We start from the raw sequence: 18,525 nt of genomic DNA on the forward strand, positions 1-18,525 counted from the left end.
GCTTTGGGGCACCTCTCCCACCCCTGGTATGCAGCCACTCCTGGTGCGCGGCACCTCCCTGACTTGTGCCATCTGGCTTCACCAGGGGGCCTGGCCTTGTAGCCTAACAGAACGTGTCCATTTGCTCCAGCTTTTCTCTGCCCTCCTCCTCTCCAGCCCCATTGCCTCCTTTGTTCACACATCCCCTCCCCCCACCCTTTACCCCTTTTCTGCCACTGCTCTCTGGCTTCTAGCCTCCTTCCTCTCCTCCAGCCCCTCACCATCCTCACTACTTTGGGCGGGGGGTGCGCTTCCTGAACCCTCCATCTCTTCCACCCTCCTCTCCCTCAATCCCATTCCTTTCTCTCCCCCATTCCCCTATCACTCTCTCTCCTCCAGCCTCCTCCCTCTCCCCCCGCTCCCCGTATCTGCCCCCTCCTTTCTCATTTCTCTGACGCTCCCCCATTGACCGTCTCCTCTCCCCACCCTCGGCTGGCTGCGCTACCCTTTCCCTGCTGCCGGGCCCCCTCCGTCGCTAGCTCGCTGCGTCCCTGAGCGTGCCGGCTCACCCCCGCCCCAGCGCCTGGCCGGGGAGCCATTGGCTGGCTGCTGCGAGGGAATTGCGTTCCCCTGCCAGCCGAGCGCCCTCGCCACTGCGCGCACGGCCTGCGGCTGCGGCACGGAGCGCGCTCCTTGGCGGCGCGCAGCCAGGGCCGCTTCAACAGGCTGCCGGCGAGCCCAGCCCCGCGCCGGCCGGCTGCCCGGGGGTCATAGCGGCCGGCAAGATGATCGGCGTGAACAGCATCAACAGCAGCGCCGGGCGCATGCGGTCCCGCTCCATGTGCTCCGTGCGCTACGGCCGGAATTACCGGGGCATGGAGACCTTCTGCTACGGCTGGCCCCAGCGCTCCCGCACGCTCAAGCCCGTGCTCTACACCGACCTGGTGGTCAGCCGCCTGCAGAGCCGCAGGAAGAAGAAACCGGTAAGGACTGGGGGCACTGGCCGCCGCCGGCTCCCGAGGGAGAGTTTGGGGTTGGGGCCGCCGTCGGGCGGGGGTTGGTGGAGGGGGCCCGCTCCCCACCGGGGGCAGAGAAAGCTTGAACCCCCTGGAAACGGCAGCTTAGACTTGTCTGTGCCCCCCCCCCGGGAGAAAGGTGCGCGCGCTTCGGTCCTGTGTGCGCCAGTCCATCACAGCCACACTCCCATCGCCGTGCGCTCGTACCCTGCGCGCCCGGACAGCCCACTGCGCTCAGCCCCAGCCGGCTACACAGCGGGGTGTGCGCAGGGCAGGCAGAGAGAAGCCAAGAGCGCAGCGCTCCCCACGCATCCCCCTTGCTTGGTGGAAGAGGGACACAACAGGGTTTTAATGATCCCCAGACTTGACAGCAGAGCCCAGCCTGCAGCGCTGGAGCCGCTCTAACCTAGGGGCAGTTCTGTGCCACCATCAGATGAAAGCTCCAGTCTTCCTTAAATCTGAGTCGGGCCTCTTGGGACTCGCCTTTCTTTTCAACTCCCTTCCCGCTCAGGCTGGGAGGTCTCCCCAGTGGCTGCAGTTGGAAACAGAAAGGCACAGGGTTCACTTCAAAACCCACTCGCCCACGTTCTGCAGAGACAGGGGTTTGGGATCCAGGCCTGGCCTCCTGGCAGTGCCAGTCCCATGGCTGTAATGACAGTGTGACATTGCACTACTGTGTGCAGCCTCACACTGGCTTGACAACCACCTTCTCTTTAAAACACCCTGCAAGCAGGATCAGGGCCAGGGTATGCAGGATTGTCCCTCCAGTCTTAGTCTTAGACCCAGGTGTGTCATGCCAATCAGGACCCCCACGTGGCTGGAAGAATGGGGAGAGAGCCCACCATGGGCTCAACAGGACTGCGGGCTTCAGGTTCCTGTACAACCTGCAATTTGGCCTGGAAAGGTGGGTAGGTTTCCTTAGCCCGTTAGGTGCAGAGAGGGAGATTTGGGGCCAGGTGCTTGCCTGGTGTAAATCAGCATTGATTTCAGTGGAGCTATCCCAATTTACACCAGCTTTGGATGTGCTCCTTTGAGTTTAGTCCTGGACTCTGGTAGAAGGGCATGCTGGGTGAGGAGGAGCAAAGAGGCACTGCCCCTTGCCAAAGACGGCAGCAGGGGGAGAAGTCTTCCTACAGAGCGTCAGCCTCAGGAGAAGACCCCCAGAACAGTGCCAAGCTGGGCCCAGGGAGGGGAAGAAGAAGGGGAGATCCCACCATGAGCATGGCCTGGCAATGACACATCCCGTCATAGTACAACACAGCATTGGGGCAGGCTGCATCCGCGTCATGTTGTGACACACTGAGATGTAACCACGCACTAGGGCCACCTGGCACAGAAATCCTCCGCTCTTTGCCTCCTACACGCTGCTGATGTTGCAGCCTGCAGGATCAAGGCACTAGGAGGGGAAGGGTCCTGGGATCATTGGGATGGGGATGCAATTCCTAGCCCTCTTCAAAAGCTGATGCTGGTATGACAGCTAGCATTGCAGCCACTGCAGGTTAGGAGCTATGGACACTGCGTGGCACGGAGAGGAGGGGAATGAAGTGTGGCAGGATGGGGCCATGCATGCTGTCCCAAGCCACATTTACACACATCTGCTGCATATGTGTGTACTCATGTATGTTCACATGGGGTGGAGGAGGAGTGTATTTCCCCCACTGCGATGCCAGTAGCATGGGGAGCAGAAGGGAAACGAGCTTGGAATAGGGTTGGCGGTTCCCCAGTTGCTGCAGCGGAGAGCCAGTATTTCTCACACCTGCAGAGCAGTATTGTATAGCATGTTCAAGGCCTCCCAGTGAACATGAGTAAGGGAATGGACTGGAGGTGGAATGAGGGGTGTAGGGAAGAGAGCTGACAGGCCATGGCAGGTAGAGATGAGAAAGGCTCCCCACCTCCCAAATCTCTGGACAGAGGGTGGCTCACACTGAACCAATACTGCAGTTCTCTTCAGCTTAGCCAAGCCAAGGCCAGCATGCAAAGGGCTCTTGGTGGCTTAGGGAGGCACCTTGCAATGTAGCCCATGGCTGAGCTAAGGTCCTTGCGAAGGTGGAGATGGGAAAAGCCCAGGGTTGAGCTCTCATTGTGAGATGCGCCTAGGCACAGAGACCAAGAGGAATCTTTGCAGGGAGGATGCTGTGTAGCTGTGACATCTCCTTTGCAAAATAGCCCATGGGTGTGACTGTCAGGGATGCTGATGGTCCCATAGGACTCTTGCCCCAAACAGGCTCAGAAATGTGTGGCATGTTCCTGAACTCAGACACCATCACACTAAACCATAGGCTGTTTGAGCCTTCTCTGAATAGGAGACCTGTGTAACCAATCTCCTAGGCCCGGGAAGGGGTTAATTCTCTCTTTCAGCTGCATTGATTCATGCAGTAGCCAAGTGTCTGGTGGAGGGATTGAAGCCCTGGTTTAAATGCCCCTCTCTGCCTGCACCCTGTGGTGGGACCAGTTCCCTGTCTGTAAAATGTGAAGCGTGCTGAGATCCGTGGCTGAGAGAGCAGTGCAGGAACTCTCTGTTCCTGTGCATGGATGGCTTTACTCTAGGGCACTTGCAGCAGAAAATCTTCCCACAGTTGTGGGCCAGTGATAGCAATAGGAAGAAATGGAGGGGGTGGGGTGGAGACAGCCAGATTCTCTCCCTGCATGTGTATGTGTGTCAGGGTAAGAGCTGTCCCCCTCCCAGCCCACGTTCCCCCTCTGCCTGCTGCTGCAGTGAGCTCATACCCTATACCAATGCCACAACTCCCTGAGGCCACAGGGCACGGATTTATCCATCACTGCAGGGGCAGGGCGAAGATGAATGTGAGCCGATAACCAGCAGTGCCCTGTTTATACGCACAGCAGCTTGTCCTCTCTCCCTCTTATCACACACTCCCCTTCCATCCAGGACGCAAAGCAAAGCAAAGCAGAATTCAGCCTCGGCTCTGATTAATAGCACCTGCCAGGAGGCAAGAACCTTGAGGCCCCCAACCTGTTAAAGGGCCAGCACTACCAAAAACTTCCTTTTGTGGAGGAGTTTAGAGCTGGACTGGAGCCCTCAGTCTATCCCCAGAACAGGTACAGCCTGGATAGCAGCAAGGCAAGTTTTGCCCCTGCCATCTCGTCCCTGAAAGGACTGCCCCCCTCTCCCCTCCAGGCATGGGCTGGGAATTCAGTCTCCTGTCCTCTGCTAAGGCAGCCAACAAGGGGAGTTAGGAGTGATTCTTGAAGCCTCAGCAATGGACTCAGCCTTTCCCAACTCCTTGCTTGAAAGAATGTACAGACAGGCAGCAGGACACACCAGGAGAGCAGGGAAACCAGGACACCAGTTGTGGTCCACCACAAATCTTTGGGGTTGGACTGAGACCCCCAGATTCATTTCCTACTGGACACCAGGCAGCTGTCAGCTGGGGGCAGCTTTTATTCTAGTAATGGCAGGATTTCAGTGGAGGTGAAAAACTCTATATTCCTGTCCTGGTGTCCCAAGCACTCCTGTTTGTTAATGTCCCTAATTGCATGGGACGGCAATGCTGTATGCCTTTCCATCCTCTCTACTTGCAGAGCTCCTGGTCTTCTCCAGCCCAGTTCACCATACTGCCACGCCTCCCCTATCATGCACTTACTCCTGCTCAGCAGCTCCTTGTGATGCATGCAGTGAATGTAACAGAGCCGTTCCTTCTGAATCCACAAAGCTGTTAGTCCTTTAAAGTGTTCACAGACTGTCCTGGAGCCCCGACTGTTGCAAAATTCAGCTCTGCTGGGCTGTTCTCCAGAGCTGTGCAGATGTCCATCTTGTTCTGAGTTTTCAGGGCACAGCTGTTGCTCTGCTGCTTCTCCTGGAGCAGAAGTCCTCTCATCAGCCCTGTAGAGGGCTGTGGTCAGAGCATCCCCAGTCATCTCCAAGACATTTCAAATCTCCAGCTGGATGAATTTACCCAGAACGCTTCCTGGTTAGTTGATACGTATCTCACTTCCTCCATCACTTGAGGCACATGCAATCGCTCAGCACTGCTCTGCCATCAAGCACCTGAGTTCGTATTCCACTCTCTATCAGTGCACCTTTCTGGCCCATGCTACAATTCCCTACACCTTGTATGGAGCTTTGCAGGCACCTGCTGTACTCCTGGTCTCCTTTTTGTGCTTTTTCCAAATCTTTTTGTTGTTTCTCTCCAGGGTTTTTAGCATCTCTCAACTCAATGCTGCAACACTGGATGAGGTGCCTTTCCCCTCCTTACCTATGGCAGAGTCATTGCCATCAGCTCCTCTCCTTCGAGAGCTAGGTCTGCTTCTCCCTGCCCCTCCATGACTGGATTCTCGTCCTTGAGTCTGGCTCTGTATCTTGCACTCCTTTAGTTGTCTTGCTACCGAAATTCCAGCAGATGGCTGCTTAGTGTACCTCAGCTTCTCAATCACTTGATAATAGGCATGAGCCAGAGCTGCAAAAGGTGAACAGATCTGAACTTTTCTAGAGCACTGAGGATGGTTGGGCCCAGGTCCATATGAACATGATCCTAGTCTCTTCTCGGGGAATGCATTTCCTACTGAGGCTGGGTTCAAGTCTCTGTCTACATAGAGCTTCACTCAGAGGTGCGATGGGGGTGGCTTCTTACCTCCTCCAAAAAAATCAAACCTCCATTGCTTTCACCAGCAAATCCATTGGTCAATAAATAATGGACTTCAAGCCTGGGCCTTCCTAGATGAACTTCTGCACCTTGCTTGGGCAGGGCTGGCTTTGTCCTGGCCCTGCAAGGATGCCAATGGGGACGGAGCCCCAGACAAGTATTCCAGGTACCTTCCCATGGTAGTGCAGCTCTGTCAGAAAGAGGCACTGTTCTCCTTCCACATTATAAATGGCTGGCTTAATGGTGTCTGATGTTCAGGCTGTGTGAAGATGGGCTGGTAGGACAATTACATACTTTTCTATAGAGCCGTTCAGCCCCAAGGATCCCAACCAGTAGCCATAACTCTGAAATCCATACTCAGATTTTACATAGTCCAGATGCTGGCTGAATCGGGGGGCTTGTACCTGAGTAAAAGCTGAAGGAGGACTTGAGGCTTTGGCCCTGTATAAATGAATCTCTCTGTGTATGAAGTGTGTCTTTCCCAGTGAAATGCAGGCACTAGCACGCATTCTTCATTGGCAATGCTCCCAAAGAGTTGGGGCCAGAAGTGAAGTTTAGAGAGGTAGAATGTTAGCTACCCAGACTGGAATTTGGCCCCAACATTCACATCCATACTTTCACATGCACATCTGAACAACAGCATCACAGTGCCTTCCCCAACACCGTTCAGGGGCATTGATTCACGGCTGACTCAGGGAGTGGGGGTGAGTTGTCTCTCCCCCCAGGCCTGCCACAACTTGGTGAGCTCCTGAAGTCCTGCTGAGGCCCTGCCAGACTCAAGGCAGGAGTTGGGAGGCTGTCACAGCCCAAGTAAGCATTACTGCACAGCCCAAAATCTGTGGGTTCCTGTACCAGAAAAGGTACAGGACCTGCAAGGCCAGGAGGAGCCTTTGTTGCCCCGACTGTCATGAGAGTCATAATTTGCATTGCAGTAGCACCCAGGAACCCCCATCACAGCCCAGGACCCCATTGTGCTGTATGTTAAAGCACAGAACAGAGAGACAGTCCCTGCCCCAAAGAGGCTCCAAAGGGTCTCCCTTGCTATGGTGCATGCGAGCGGTGTGCACTGCCCTGGCCATGTGCATATATGAGTGCGCAAGCTGGGTATTTAGGGAGGCCTGTCTCAGGACTGGGGTTGGCCATAGTGCCTGCAGGGCAGGGATTGGATCTTTTCTGTTTGTACAGTGCCTAGCGCAACAGGGGTTGCAGTCCTGATTGGGGCCTCGGGGTGCTGCCACGATATCAATGTCCCATACGGCTACTCGTATAGGTCTGCCCAGGAACGTGCATGCGAATGTGAGCCCCGAACTTTGAACATCTGGGCCAGCGAGTTTTCAGAAGAACACAAGCCACAAGGAGGAGGGAAAGCCCAGTGGAGTCAGCCTTGGCACATCTGTAGTGGTTTTCATCTTCAAAGCACTTGCAAAACATTAATTAGACCTCACCGCCACCCTCCCAAGTAGGTCAGTGCACCATGGTACAGATGGGGATGTGCAGGGGAAGAGAGATATCCATGGCTACACAGTGAGTCAGTGGCAAAATCTGGCATGGCACCCAGGCCTAATCGGTAGATGCTACCCTAGCAGTAACGTGAGCGGTGCAGCCAAGGAGAAGGTACTTGTTCCCCTGAAACTCGTGTGTGTGTGTGTGTGTGTGTGTGTGTGACTCTGTTACTGCTCACGGAGCACTAGGGATGCAGCAGCAGCAGCACACCCCACTCTGGTGAGGGGCCAAGCAGTGGGTGTGGCTTACAAAAAGGAGGTGTGGCCAGTGTGCATGATCCATCCCTGTAGTGCACTATAGCTTCCCCCTGCTTCTGAGCCTGCTGCATGTACCTCTTCTTTCCATCCGCCGCCCCCCAGCTCTTTGCCAGGCCCCTTCCTAGAGGGATTCAGGCGGCTTCACTAGCTGCATTTTCCCCAGAGATTTTGTTTACTCCCAATCCCATATTGCCTACAAGCCCCTGTGTGTAACCCCTTTATTAGAACACCCTGCGGTGCGGAGAAGGCATTACAGAACCTCAGCTCACTGCTGTTTTCGCCTCTCCTCCTTGCGTCTGCTGGATTTGTTTAATGTACAGTTTTCCCTGCTGTCCAGAGGGAGGTGCTGGGGTGCAGGCTGTCCCCAACTTTCCTGTTCTGTTTGCACCCTGTGCTTGTCCAATGGCAGCTGTCTTCCTTTGCCTGGCCTTCCACAGCTCACCCTCGCTGCTGGATGGGATTTCTGCCCACTCCTCGCTTGGCCTGGCCCCGCTTGTCTCTTTGCTGGTCCCCAACTTTCACAGAGATGCCCAGGGCCTCTCCAGCACTCCCTCATTCACAGCCCTGCTTCTGGCCTGAGCCTCAGAGCCACCCATCCCTCCTTACACACACACACCCGGTTCCAGGCAGGGAGCTTCCCACCCCAGCTCCCCGCTTCCCATCGGCCAGTCCCAGCATGCCATGAGCACTGCCCTGTCTCGCACATTCAGGAGGGCAGCGCAGCTGTTTTGGCTTGTGAAGAAAACACACAACTCCCTCATCCTCACCCGTCCCCCTTCTGGCCTCAGGGAGGCATCCACACCTACCCTCGACTGCCCCACCCCTGTAGGTGGCAGTGGGGAGGGAGCGATGAGCCCCACTCAGGGTAGCGTGGCAAGCATTGGCCCCGCTGACCGTTGTTCTCTTGTCTCCCCAGGCTCTGTACAGCTCCATCAAGAATGAGAAGTTGCAGTGGGCCATGTGAGTAGTGCCCCAGCCATGGGCCAGCCTCTCTCACTGGCTAGATGGGACTTGCGGGGGCTCTGGCCCCAGAGCTCCATGCAGCGCGGACACACGGCCCCCGTCAGATGAATCCTTCAGATGCTAGTTTCTTGCCTCATAGCTTTGCTCATAGGATCCAAACCATCCCCACCTCTCCCTGCAGGCCAGGCCAGCTGGGGGTGGGGGGGAGGGGAGATGGCAAGTGTGACCCGGAGGGCAGATTGCCTCCAAGAGGGGCCAGAGCCCAGCAAAGTCCATGAGAAGATTCTGCATGCTCTCTCCAGGCTCTGTCTCCAGCCTAGGTGAGGAAGAGCGCAGCTGCTGCGTGTGCTGGAGAGCTCACTGCCCGGGAACAGGAGTGATGTACAGAGGGGCCCAATAGGGCAGCAAAAAGCAATGGGGGGAATTGAACATAGACTAGCTTTGGGCTGTCCAAAACGGGGATAGGAAGGGTCCCAGCTTTTCACCCAGCTGGAAGCTGTATAGCAAAGCAAGTCAGACTAGGCTCAGCTAACAGCTGGGAGGACTAGCTCAGGGACTGAGGAGACCCAGGAAGGCCCCAAAGAGGGAAATAACCTGGGCAGGATCTGAGCAGGCCTGAGGGGTGGAGTAGGATCTCTGCAGGCAGCAGCGTGGGGGAGTAGCTGAGGCAGGATTCACACAGCTTTAACCAGGGTGGCGGAATAGCCCCGCCCATCCACCAGTGTAGCTGGGAGGTAGGCTAGGCAGATTGTGAGCTGACCATGTGTTGGGGGGCAGTGGGATTCCCCCCTCCCCCGCCCAGATCTACACTGGGTTGCTCATGGCTGAGAGTAGCCCAGACTGTTGGACCAAGCTAGGAGGGACAAGGCCTATATAAGATGAGAGCCATTGAGGGTCTGCTTGGGCATAACGGGGGAAAGAGGCTCATCTAGGCTAAATGGGGGAGTAGCCCTGGCCAAGTCTGCATAATGTAGCTGAGGGGAGCGAGATTTGCAGAGCTGCCAGCTTGGGTGGGGTCTGTGCAGCCAAGTGGGGGCCTTGCACATGCAGAACTGGCCTGGTCCTAAGGCCTTGGGGCGGTCTGCGGGAAGGGGAGGGGGGCTTCTGGGCAGAGCCAGTTCCCAAGGCCACCTCTTGCCCAGTCTGCCTGTGGCCTGGCCCTGGCTGTGGCCCAGCCCCTTACCTGGTGCCTGGAAGAGGCCAGGGTGGGGAAGAACCAGAGCAGAGCAGGGAGCAGCAGGGGAATGGGCCGGGAGCGGGCTGAGGCTATAGAATTGGGGGAGGGGCAAGGAGCCATGGCTGTGAAAGGGAGATGGCCCCCTTCCCCACGGCTGGGAGGGGCTCAGGGTAGGGTCCTACTGCCCAGGCAGCCAGTTCAATGGAGGGGCCATGCCTCTCGCCCACAGCTGCCATCCCCATAACCGGCAGCAGCCGCGTCACTGGGAGCTCATGTAATCCCGGCTTTGAGCCGACGCAGCTGTCATGGAGACGGCCAGCAGCTGCTGAGGGGTTTAATTAGCAGCACTGTGTTTGTGAGGAAGAGGGGAGGTGGCAGAGCTGGGCTCCCACATCTTTGCATTGGGAGAGCGACACCAAGGAGTCCAGAGCCCAGCAGGGAGCATGATTCATAGCCTGCGAGCATGTGAACAAGGGCCCACCTCCCTTGCCAGCTGGCTGTCGGCTGCCTCCCGCATGCAGCATGCCCGCCTCCCGCCCGCACATGCACTCCCCTTCCTACCCCTCTCCCCCGCGCCCCAGCCCGTGGGGCTGAAGGGATCTGCAAGGCTGGCTCATGATGTCCCACAGCCCCTCCCCATGCCTGTGGCTAGGTTCCTAACTGGGCACTCATCCCTTTGGGGACCCAATGCCTCCTCAACCAATCTCACAGTGGGCCAGGGCTTTGTGTTGCCCCCTGCTCCCCTGAAGGTGTCAGAGCCAGGGCTGCAGTTTCTCTCCGGGGCTCTGTCCCCTCCTTGCTATCAGAGGGGGACATGAGCCAGTCACCACAGGCCAAGATGGCCGCCTGCAGTGCCAGGGCACTGGCCCTTCCCTGCTCAGCAGGCCCCAGCCTGGCCCCGTTGCCAGCAAGTTTTCCTGTTTTAGCCAAAGTTGAGCACTGGCTGCCAAGGGGCCGGCGGGCTCCCATGCCCAGCTCGAGACTGGCCTAACCGAGCCCCCAACCTGGGAGAGACGTGGTGCAAGAGCCACCAGCCTGACAGAGCAGTGAAGGGGCCTGGGGCATGGAGGGGGCTGTAGGTGTCTCTCCTGAGGTGATTTGAATGGTCTCCCCCTCCCACCCCATTTGGCATGGCATGGCTAGAGTGCTGGGTGGCGTGTTGGCCAGCCTTGATGCCACTAACCTCTGCAACATCTGTGCCCACAGTGATGAGGAAGAGCTGAGGAAGTCCCTCTCTGAGCTGGCCGACCCCAACCCCAAATCCATCAAACGCATCAGCAGCTGCAGTAACCCCTTCTTGGACTTCTCACAGGACCCCAGCATTGCCACCTACAAGTACGGCCTGCTGGTGCGCAAGAGCCATGCAGACTCCGACTGCAAGAAGAGTAGGTGTCTGGGGGCGGGGCTGGGGTGTGCTATGGGCAGAACCAGTTCTCAATGGGGAGCCACTCCCTTGCAGTCACTAGGGTTACAGTGGGATGAGTGATGCAGTGGCAAGGGGGCTTCGGTTGGGACAAGGCCTGTCTCAGAACCAGCTCACGCCCTGACCCCTCTTCATTCCCCTCCCATCATTTAGTGGATCCATTTAAAAAGCTACGTTCATGTAAAATTACAGCTGAATGTTCAAACACACAAGCCAGGCCCTCCAAATCTCTGCTTCCCGCAGCACCATTGTCTGCAGCTCCTGCACATGCCCACGCCCACGTGCCGTGCTCCCAGGGGACAGGGGCCTTTCAGCTAGTTAGGACTCCATTTGGTATTCATTTTTGTCCCTGCACTTCCAGCTTCTCAGCTGAGCACACCCCAGCCACCCGCAGCGGGAACCCCCACAGAGATTAAAGCAGCAGCGGAGGTAACCCCACATTCAGCAAGAGCAGCTGTGGTACCTGTGCTGGGAGGAGCAGACCTGAGGGCCTGACCTGCAGGGGAGCTGGGGCTGCATGGCTCTCTTCCATTGGGAGATAGCATTAGTGCGCTGCACGCCAACATCATCGCCACCCTGGGGGTGGGGGGAAAGGCAGCTAGGTGCATGGCCGGTTGCAGGAGAGACCCTTCCCCCACCCTGCCTTAGTTGTGTGCGGAAGGAGGCGGGGGTAGGGAAGAGAGCTGGGGACATTAGTGAATAGCTCAGCTCTCCCCCTGTGCCTCTTTCCAAGGTGCTAATCAGCCTGGACCCCTAGGGGGTGAGGGAGGAAGCAGCTTGAGCCCCCACTCTGGGTTCAGACTGGGCGCAGGCTGCTCTCTTGTTGCAATGATAATTAAATCTAGCTCGGGGATGGGGGGGCGCAGCAAAGGGAGCCACCCAGTTCTGCAGTGACAGAGCTATCCAGAGAGATTCAGTTGGCTGGAAGCTGCAGAACATGCTACCTTCCCACTGCCAAATCCTTCCTAATCCCAGGCCTGTTGATGCCTCCTTGATCTGATTAGAAGCTGGCCGTATTTTCTGCATCTGCTGCTGGGCGTAGCAGTGCCTGGCAGGAAATGCTGCCTGCCTCTGCTTCCTCTGAGAGGCTAGCACCGCGGTTAAACACAGCAAGGAGAGCACTGAACCGTGCCCTGGCTGCCTGGCAGCAGCCTCTGGCCCCAGGGGGCAGCACGCAGGACCCTCCCCCCACAGCAGTGCCAGCTGCTGACCCTCACAGAGGGCACAGCTCAGGTGTGCTGGGGAGTGAGTGCCACTGGAGAGCTGCCCATCCCCTGGGTGGGCTGACGTGCACGCTGGCAGAGCACGCTGTGCCACATCGCACTTGGCATTGACTTTCCACTGACTCTGCTTCTCTCTTCCTTGCCAGCCCCCAGAGGAAAGAGAGGCTGGAAGACTTTCCATGCCATCCTGAAGGGAATGATCCTCTATCTGCAGAAGGTATGGTGCAGCGAGACCGCAGCCCACCTGGCGACCCCAGGGCAGGGCTTGAACTCAGGCCAGGCAGCTGAATCCCAGGGAGCCAATCTGGACTTCTGCCCCTGCCCCCGCTACCCTGGTGGGTTCATAGACTCATAGACTTTAAGGTCAGAAGGGACCATTATGATCATCTGGTCTGACCCCCTGCATGCTGCAGGCCATAAAACCGTCCCTACCCCTTCCCTGGACTCTGCTGTTGAAGTCCCCAATCCTGTTTTAGGTGACTTCAATCGGCAGAAACCCTCCTGCTAGAGATCCCTTGTGGGTTGTGGGACCTTGCTGCAGTGATAGACAGATCAGGTGGAGGGATCCTTGCTGCTGTCTAGAGCGTGGCATCCATTTAAGCACCATGACACCAGGCACTAGCCATGAGCCTTTGGCCCAGGGCAGGGTGAGCCATCCCTGGCCAAGGCAGCAGTGCTGCTTCCCCAAGGCAGGTGTTAGAGCTATGGCCCTTGCAGAGTAGGACTGTGTTACGGCAGGGTCCTGGTGGAGGAGTGACATGCCAGCCTCCAAGCTGGCCTCCTGCCTGAGACTGCAGCGTTTGCTTGCAGCAGCAGTGCCCCCGCATTGGGCTAGCAGCATAAGGAATGGCCTCCGATAGGCCAATCATACATGCAGTCCTCCCCCAGGGGAACACGCGGACACAGCCAGCTCATGGCGGGTTGGTATGCACCAAATGTGAACCCTGGGAACAGCCCTGATGCCCTAGCACTGTTGCACGTGGTACTGGTGAGCTCCTAGGAGGAGTGGCAAGGGCCACTATAGTTCCCCCCATCCTGCTAGAGATGTGGCGCCCAGACAGGCTGTGAGGAGCAGGACTCATTTGTAACCGGAGCCTGGCCTTGCAGGAGGAATATAAGCCCGGGAAGCCCCTGGCAGAGGAGGAGCTAAAGAACGCTATCAGCATCCACCACGCACTAGCTACGCGAGCATCCGACTACAGCAAGAGACCGAACGTCTTCTACCTCAGGACAGCCGAGTGGCGGGTCTTCCTGTTCCAGGCCCAGTGAGTAAGCCGGGCCAACGTGGGAGCTCCTGGCTGCACAGGCCAGGCAGATGGTGCTGAGGGGCGCCAGCTACAAACATCGCACTGGGGAAGCGTTACCCATCTAGCACCACCCCCAGGGCTGGGAGTGGGCCTGTGGGCAGCATTACGTTTTTCAGTCCCGTGACTGCTTCTCCTGGAAGAAAGGGCGAAGTGAGGAGAGCCAGCACTCCTTTGCCATGCCTCCCCTCACCACCGCACTGTAGGGAGCGCCCCTGCCATTTGGCCAGCGCTCACGCATCGATAGTAGCCAGCTGCTAGCTGGGGTTAGATGCACCATCTGCCATTACCATGGTCCATGGGCAGATTCTGGCCTAGGAGGCCCATTGGGCCTGTTCCAGTAGGGCACTTCCTCTGTTCCCAGGGCTCCAGCCTTGGAGCTGGCACCATCCCTGGAGGGGGGCAGGTAGGGAGGATGCAGCTTTGGGCCCATGGCTCAGTGCTTTGGCATTTCCCCACAGGAATACAGAACAGATGCACTCCTGGATCACACGCATCAACGTGGTGGCAGCCATGTTCTCTGCTCCCCCATTTCCCGCAGCCATCGGGTCCCAGAAGAAGTTCAGCCGGCCCCTGCTGCCCAGCTCTACCACCAGGCTGTCCCAGGTAACAGGGCACGAGCCAGCTCACTGTGGTAGGGCTGGGGGCTGCAGGAGCAGCACTGAGGAGCAGCTGTAGAGGGGCTAACACACAACGGCAGGTGAAATTCAACATTGCCATGCCAAATAGTGCACCATGGAGGGTAAGGTAGAAGGGAATAGGTTGGAGCAGCTGGCAGCCTGTGCAAATGAACTGTCAGCTCGGGAAAGGGACCTGGCTGTGCCTGAGGACAGCTCAGTGCAGACCCCTGCTCAGCGCATTGCTGTGCTCAAAGCCTGGGCCGCTTTGTACAGACAATATTATAATGCCACACCGCAGAGCAACTGTGCAGTCTCCTGCGGGGAACAGGAGGGGCTCAGAGAAGGAACAGGGACCTGGATGCTCTCGGAGGGAAAGTGCGGGATTGTGGCCTTAGGAGAGGAAGGAGAGAGGGTTGCAGGGATCCCGACTGGTTGGTCTAGCGCAGGTAGAGCAGGAGCTTCTGCTCCGCCCAGCTCATAGCACGTGAACAAGGGCAGGGCCGGCTCCAGGCACCAGCCCACCAAGCTTGTGCTTGGAGTGGCACCTGGAGGGGGGCAGCGCGGTGCTCTGGCTCTGGCCGCCGGGGAAAGCAGAGCCCCGGCCGGGCTCACCGCCCTCCTCCCGGCGCTCCGGCCGCCAGCAGAGCCACGGCGGGCTCGCCGCCCTCCCACCGGCACTCCAGCCAGTCGGGGAGAGCGGCCTGCAGCCAGGCTCAGCGCCCTCCCCTGCCGCGCTGTGGGGGGGGAGAGGGCAGGCGGCAGGAGGCTTTTTGCCTGGGGCGGCAAAAAAGCCAGAGCCGGCCCTGAACAAGGGACACTGAATGAAATCAAAAGGTGGGAAATTCAGCCCAGTCTCAGGCTACATCTACACTACCCGCCTGAATTGGCAGGTAGAAATCAATGTCTCAGGGATCGAATTATCGCGTCTAGTTGGGACGCAACAATTGATCCCCGAATCGACGCTTGTACTCCACCAGCGCAGGTAGGAGTAAGCGCCGTCGATGGGGGAGCCGCGGCGGTCGATTTGCCACCGTCCTCGCAGCGGGGTAAGTCGGCTCGGATACGTTGAATTCAGCTACGCTATTGTGTAGCTGAATTTGCATATCTCAAATCGACTCCTCCCCGTAGTGAGGACGTAGCCTCAGGCTAGTAAAAGAACCTAATTTTGGAAGGGAGCTAAATCTTCATGGCAGGAGCTGGACTGGTGGGGGTTGAGCAAAGCATTCCCTGGGGCAGGTTATCCCTTAAGTGCTCCCTGCAGGGGTTCTGCTACCAAACACTGTCAGAGACAGGATCTGGGCCTGGCTGGGTCCTTAGGCTAATCCAGCATGCCAGTCACCGCAGCCAAGTGGTACAGTGCCCAGCTGCAGTCCTAGCCAAGAGCAATGTGGGGTGTGGCCAGGGCTCCCCCAGCAGGGCGTGAGTGGGTGGGTGCCTGCTCGGGAAGGGGCACTAACACAGTCCTGCTGGGCCCCAGGAGGAGCAGGTGAAGAGCCACGAGTCCAAGTTCAAGGCCATGTCGGCAGAGCTGGTGGAGCATAGCTCCTCGCTGCCTGAGAAGAAGGTGAAGGGCAAGGAGTATGAGGAACTGAAGCAGAAGGAGGAGTACCTGGAGTTTGAGGTAAGCTCGGCACCCACCTGCTGGGGGGAGCCCTCAGCCCTTCTGCTGGCAGTGGCTCCACTCCCTGGCTCTTCCTGCTGGCCCCACTCTAGCCAGCTCCACATCAGCACCCCCAGTTGCTGCTCAGGGGCTGCTGAGACATCTCACTGCCTGGGGGTACCACCAAGCTGAGCAACGGGAACAGCTCAGTAAGACCAGGGAACATGCTATGGGGCTACTCCAGAGCCCTCCTCCCTTCCCTGCCCACAGACCCACCTGCCAGTCCACCATCCAAATACCTCAATACCTCATCCAAATACCTCAATCCCGTCCCCCACCCTCTGCCACAGCTGCCAGTCCCCCCAAAGGGGGAGAATTGGCTCAGCACAAGCAAGACTAAGACTCGTGGGCACCTATTGCTGGCACCCAGCTCCTCCACCCCGCCCCCGGGATCAGTGAGGCAGCAGTAGGGGTGCAGTGCAAACCCGGCTTGGGGCCAGGGCCCTAGCTAGCAGGCGGGGGTGGGCAGTTCCATTGCATTTTCAGTCCGGTATGAAATGCTGATGAGAAGCACCCAGCTACTTCACCCACTGAGGCGGGGAAGAGCCAACTCCAGCTCCCAGCAGCGAGGCTGTGCTCAGTGCCCTATGCCCTGCGCCTCTCACCCACTCTCCTCCGCTTGCCTGCAGAAAACGCGCTACGGCACCTATGCCATGCTGCTGCGTGCCAAGCTGAAAGCCGGCTCCGAGGACCTGGCGGCCTTCGAGGCCACACTGTTCGATGCGGCCATCAGCGAGGAGGACAGCCTCAAAAAATCCCGCTCCAGCCCCTCCCTCAACCTGGAGCTACCTAGCACGGGCACCAAGGTCAAGCGCAACGTCTCGGAGCGCAGCAGCCGCCAGCCCACCAGCAACGTGCAGAAATCCTAGAGGGGCAGCTCCTTCCCAGCCAGCCCCAGGGCAGCCGGGCCCCTGCCGCCGAGAATCTGCATGACTTCATCCTTCGTGGGCACAAGCCATGGGGCTGACAGCTCTCACCCAGCCACCAGCACCAGCCCATGCCAGCTCAGCATGGAACCAGAGCCCTCCACCGATTCCATTGGAAACAGATACCGTGCAGTGCCGTCTCCAGCCCCTGCCAACCGGGCTCACACTACAAGACTTACCTACCACCCCCCAATTCCCTGGGAACTGGGTGCAGGTTTCCCGAGGGGGGAAATAACCAAAAACCAACCACTGAGCTAAATTCTTCAGTGTAAAAAGCAAAGCAGCGCTCTCTCCTGCTCAGGCCCCACGGCCCCCCACCATGGTTTCTAGGACAGACTGACTCGGGGAGACAACCCAAGTGGGGCCCTTTTATACAGCATCACCGCAGCCCTGGCCACCCCAGGGGCCAGTTTCTTTAAAGCCGCCAGATGGGCAGAGCCCTGGCCGCTCCCTGTGATGCCACCCTCCCATCTGCTGGTTTCTTACGGTTTTGAACGTTTTTGTGATACAGTTTTGCACTTTTTAGTACCTGACTGAGCTGACTTACAGGAGGTTTTAGGGGGTAATTTTGATGCTCTTTTGGGAACTGTAAAAACAAACCCCAATCCCTCCAAGGCATTTGATTCCTAGAGCTGCTGCAGGTTTTTTTGTGACTGTGGGGAGCAGAGGCCCAGCCCCACCCACAGCCGCTAGCCTAGCACTAGTTTTCTGTGTTGCAGAGGAGCTGGCTAGTTCTGCACAGCCCCACTCAAGACACTGGACTGGCTTGTGCCCCTTAGGTAGCAGCTGGCACCTGCCCTCGCACGCTGAGGTGGTGTTGCCCTGGGGCACAGGAAACTACCACCAGCGTTCCAGCTCTGGCTGCAGCTGTACGGTGCAGGGGAGGAGGATGCTAAGCAAGCCCTGGGCTCAGCCATGAAGCCATAACGAGGGGCCAGGGTGGTGTCTGATGAGCACACACTGCCCCTTCAGCTCATCGTAGTGCAGATCGCTGTGGACAGGCAATACGGGTGGCTTTCCTAGCTGGACTAGCTCGGGGCATGGCAAGGGGGGGAGGGAAGAGCAGGGTTATTTTGAGAGCTGGAATTCAACCTGCGCCTGCTGGCCACTTCCCCCGAAGGCTCCTCTGCTGGAGGGGCTATGCCAGTCCTGCCCCCTCTACCTCCCACCTGAAAGGGCTCAGAGGCTGCAGCTCTGGAGCTGGTGCCCCTGAACATCACGCCCAGGCTCTCCCTCTCACAAGCTTTTTCCAGCACTAAAGGGCCTTGTCCATCCCTGACCACTGGAAGAATAGCAAAAAGGGAAGGGCCGGGACAGCCTAGGAACAAAGCCAGAGCTCACAGGAGCTTTGCCCCCAGCTTGGTTTGGTTACTGGAGGCTCCTCTCCCATGAGGGGAGGAGCATGAGCTCTAGCCCAGGAGCTCACCTGCCACATTCATGGCCCAGGCTGCAGTAGACCATCCTAGCAGCATGCCTAGGGGCAAGGGGATCCTGTCACCAGCAGGGGGCTAGATCAATGCATGGTCAGCTACAGCTCAGGGCTGTGCTATAGCACAAGGGTGCAAGTTCAGCCAGCAGGCAATCCAGGGCCTAACAGGACTGCACCTACCCCGGGACCTTGGTCAATGGCAGCAGGACAGCCGCTGCCCTCTGCCCCGACTGCGAATGTGTGTCTCTTTTTATTCTGCTCTTTTGAGTCTATTGCAAAAAATCTTTGTACAGCTTCTTCCATCAGTTACTGAAGTAAAACCTGCTCTTAAGCTGCTGGCTGGAGTCAGTTCTTCCCCTGCACTAGGAGCACTGAGCAAAGGGATCCCTGTCAGACAAGTTCCCAATCCCCCCTCATGCAGAGAAGCACTGTGACTTGGCC

General features: G+C 57.9%; 1 protein-coding gene across 1 annotated transcript in view; it reads left to right on the forward strand.

Annotated features, from left to right (window-relative positions):
• Positions 1-18,415, forward strand: part of PSD (pleckstrin and Sec7 domain containing) — a 107,973-nt gene extending 89,558 nt beyond the window's left edge. Inside the window, exons 11-17 of the mRNA XM_034776477.1 lie at positions 8,276-8,319; positions 10,706-10,884; positions 12,292-12,362; positions 13,253-13,410; positions 13,911-14,055; positions 15,547-15,690; positions 16,359-18,415. Coding sequence (XP_034632368.1) covers positions 8,276-8,319; positions 10,706-10,884; positions 12,292-12,362; positions 13,253-13,410; positions 13,911-14,055; positions 15,547-15,690; positions 16,359-16,598 — 981 coding nt within the window. The 3' untranslated portion in view covers positions 16,599-18,415. The remainder of the gene's footprint in view (positions 1-8,275; positions 8,320-10,705; positions 10,885-12,291; positions 12,363-13,252; positions 13,411-13,910; positions 14,056-15,546; positions 15,691-16,358) is intronic.
• Positions 18,416-18,525: the final 110 nt, after the last annotated feature.

The sequence above is a fragment of the Trachemys scripta genome, chromosome 7 (assembly GCF_013100865.1).
Source record: "Trachemys scripta elegans isolate TJP31775 chromosome 7, CAS_Tse_1.0, whole genome shotgun sequence".
NCBI classification, from domain to species: Eukaryota; Metazoa; Chordata; order Testudines; family Emydidae; genus Trachemys; species Trachemys scripta.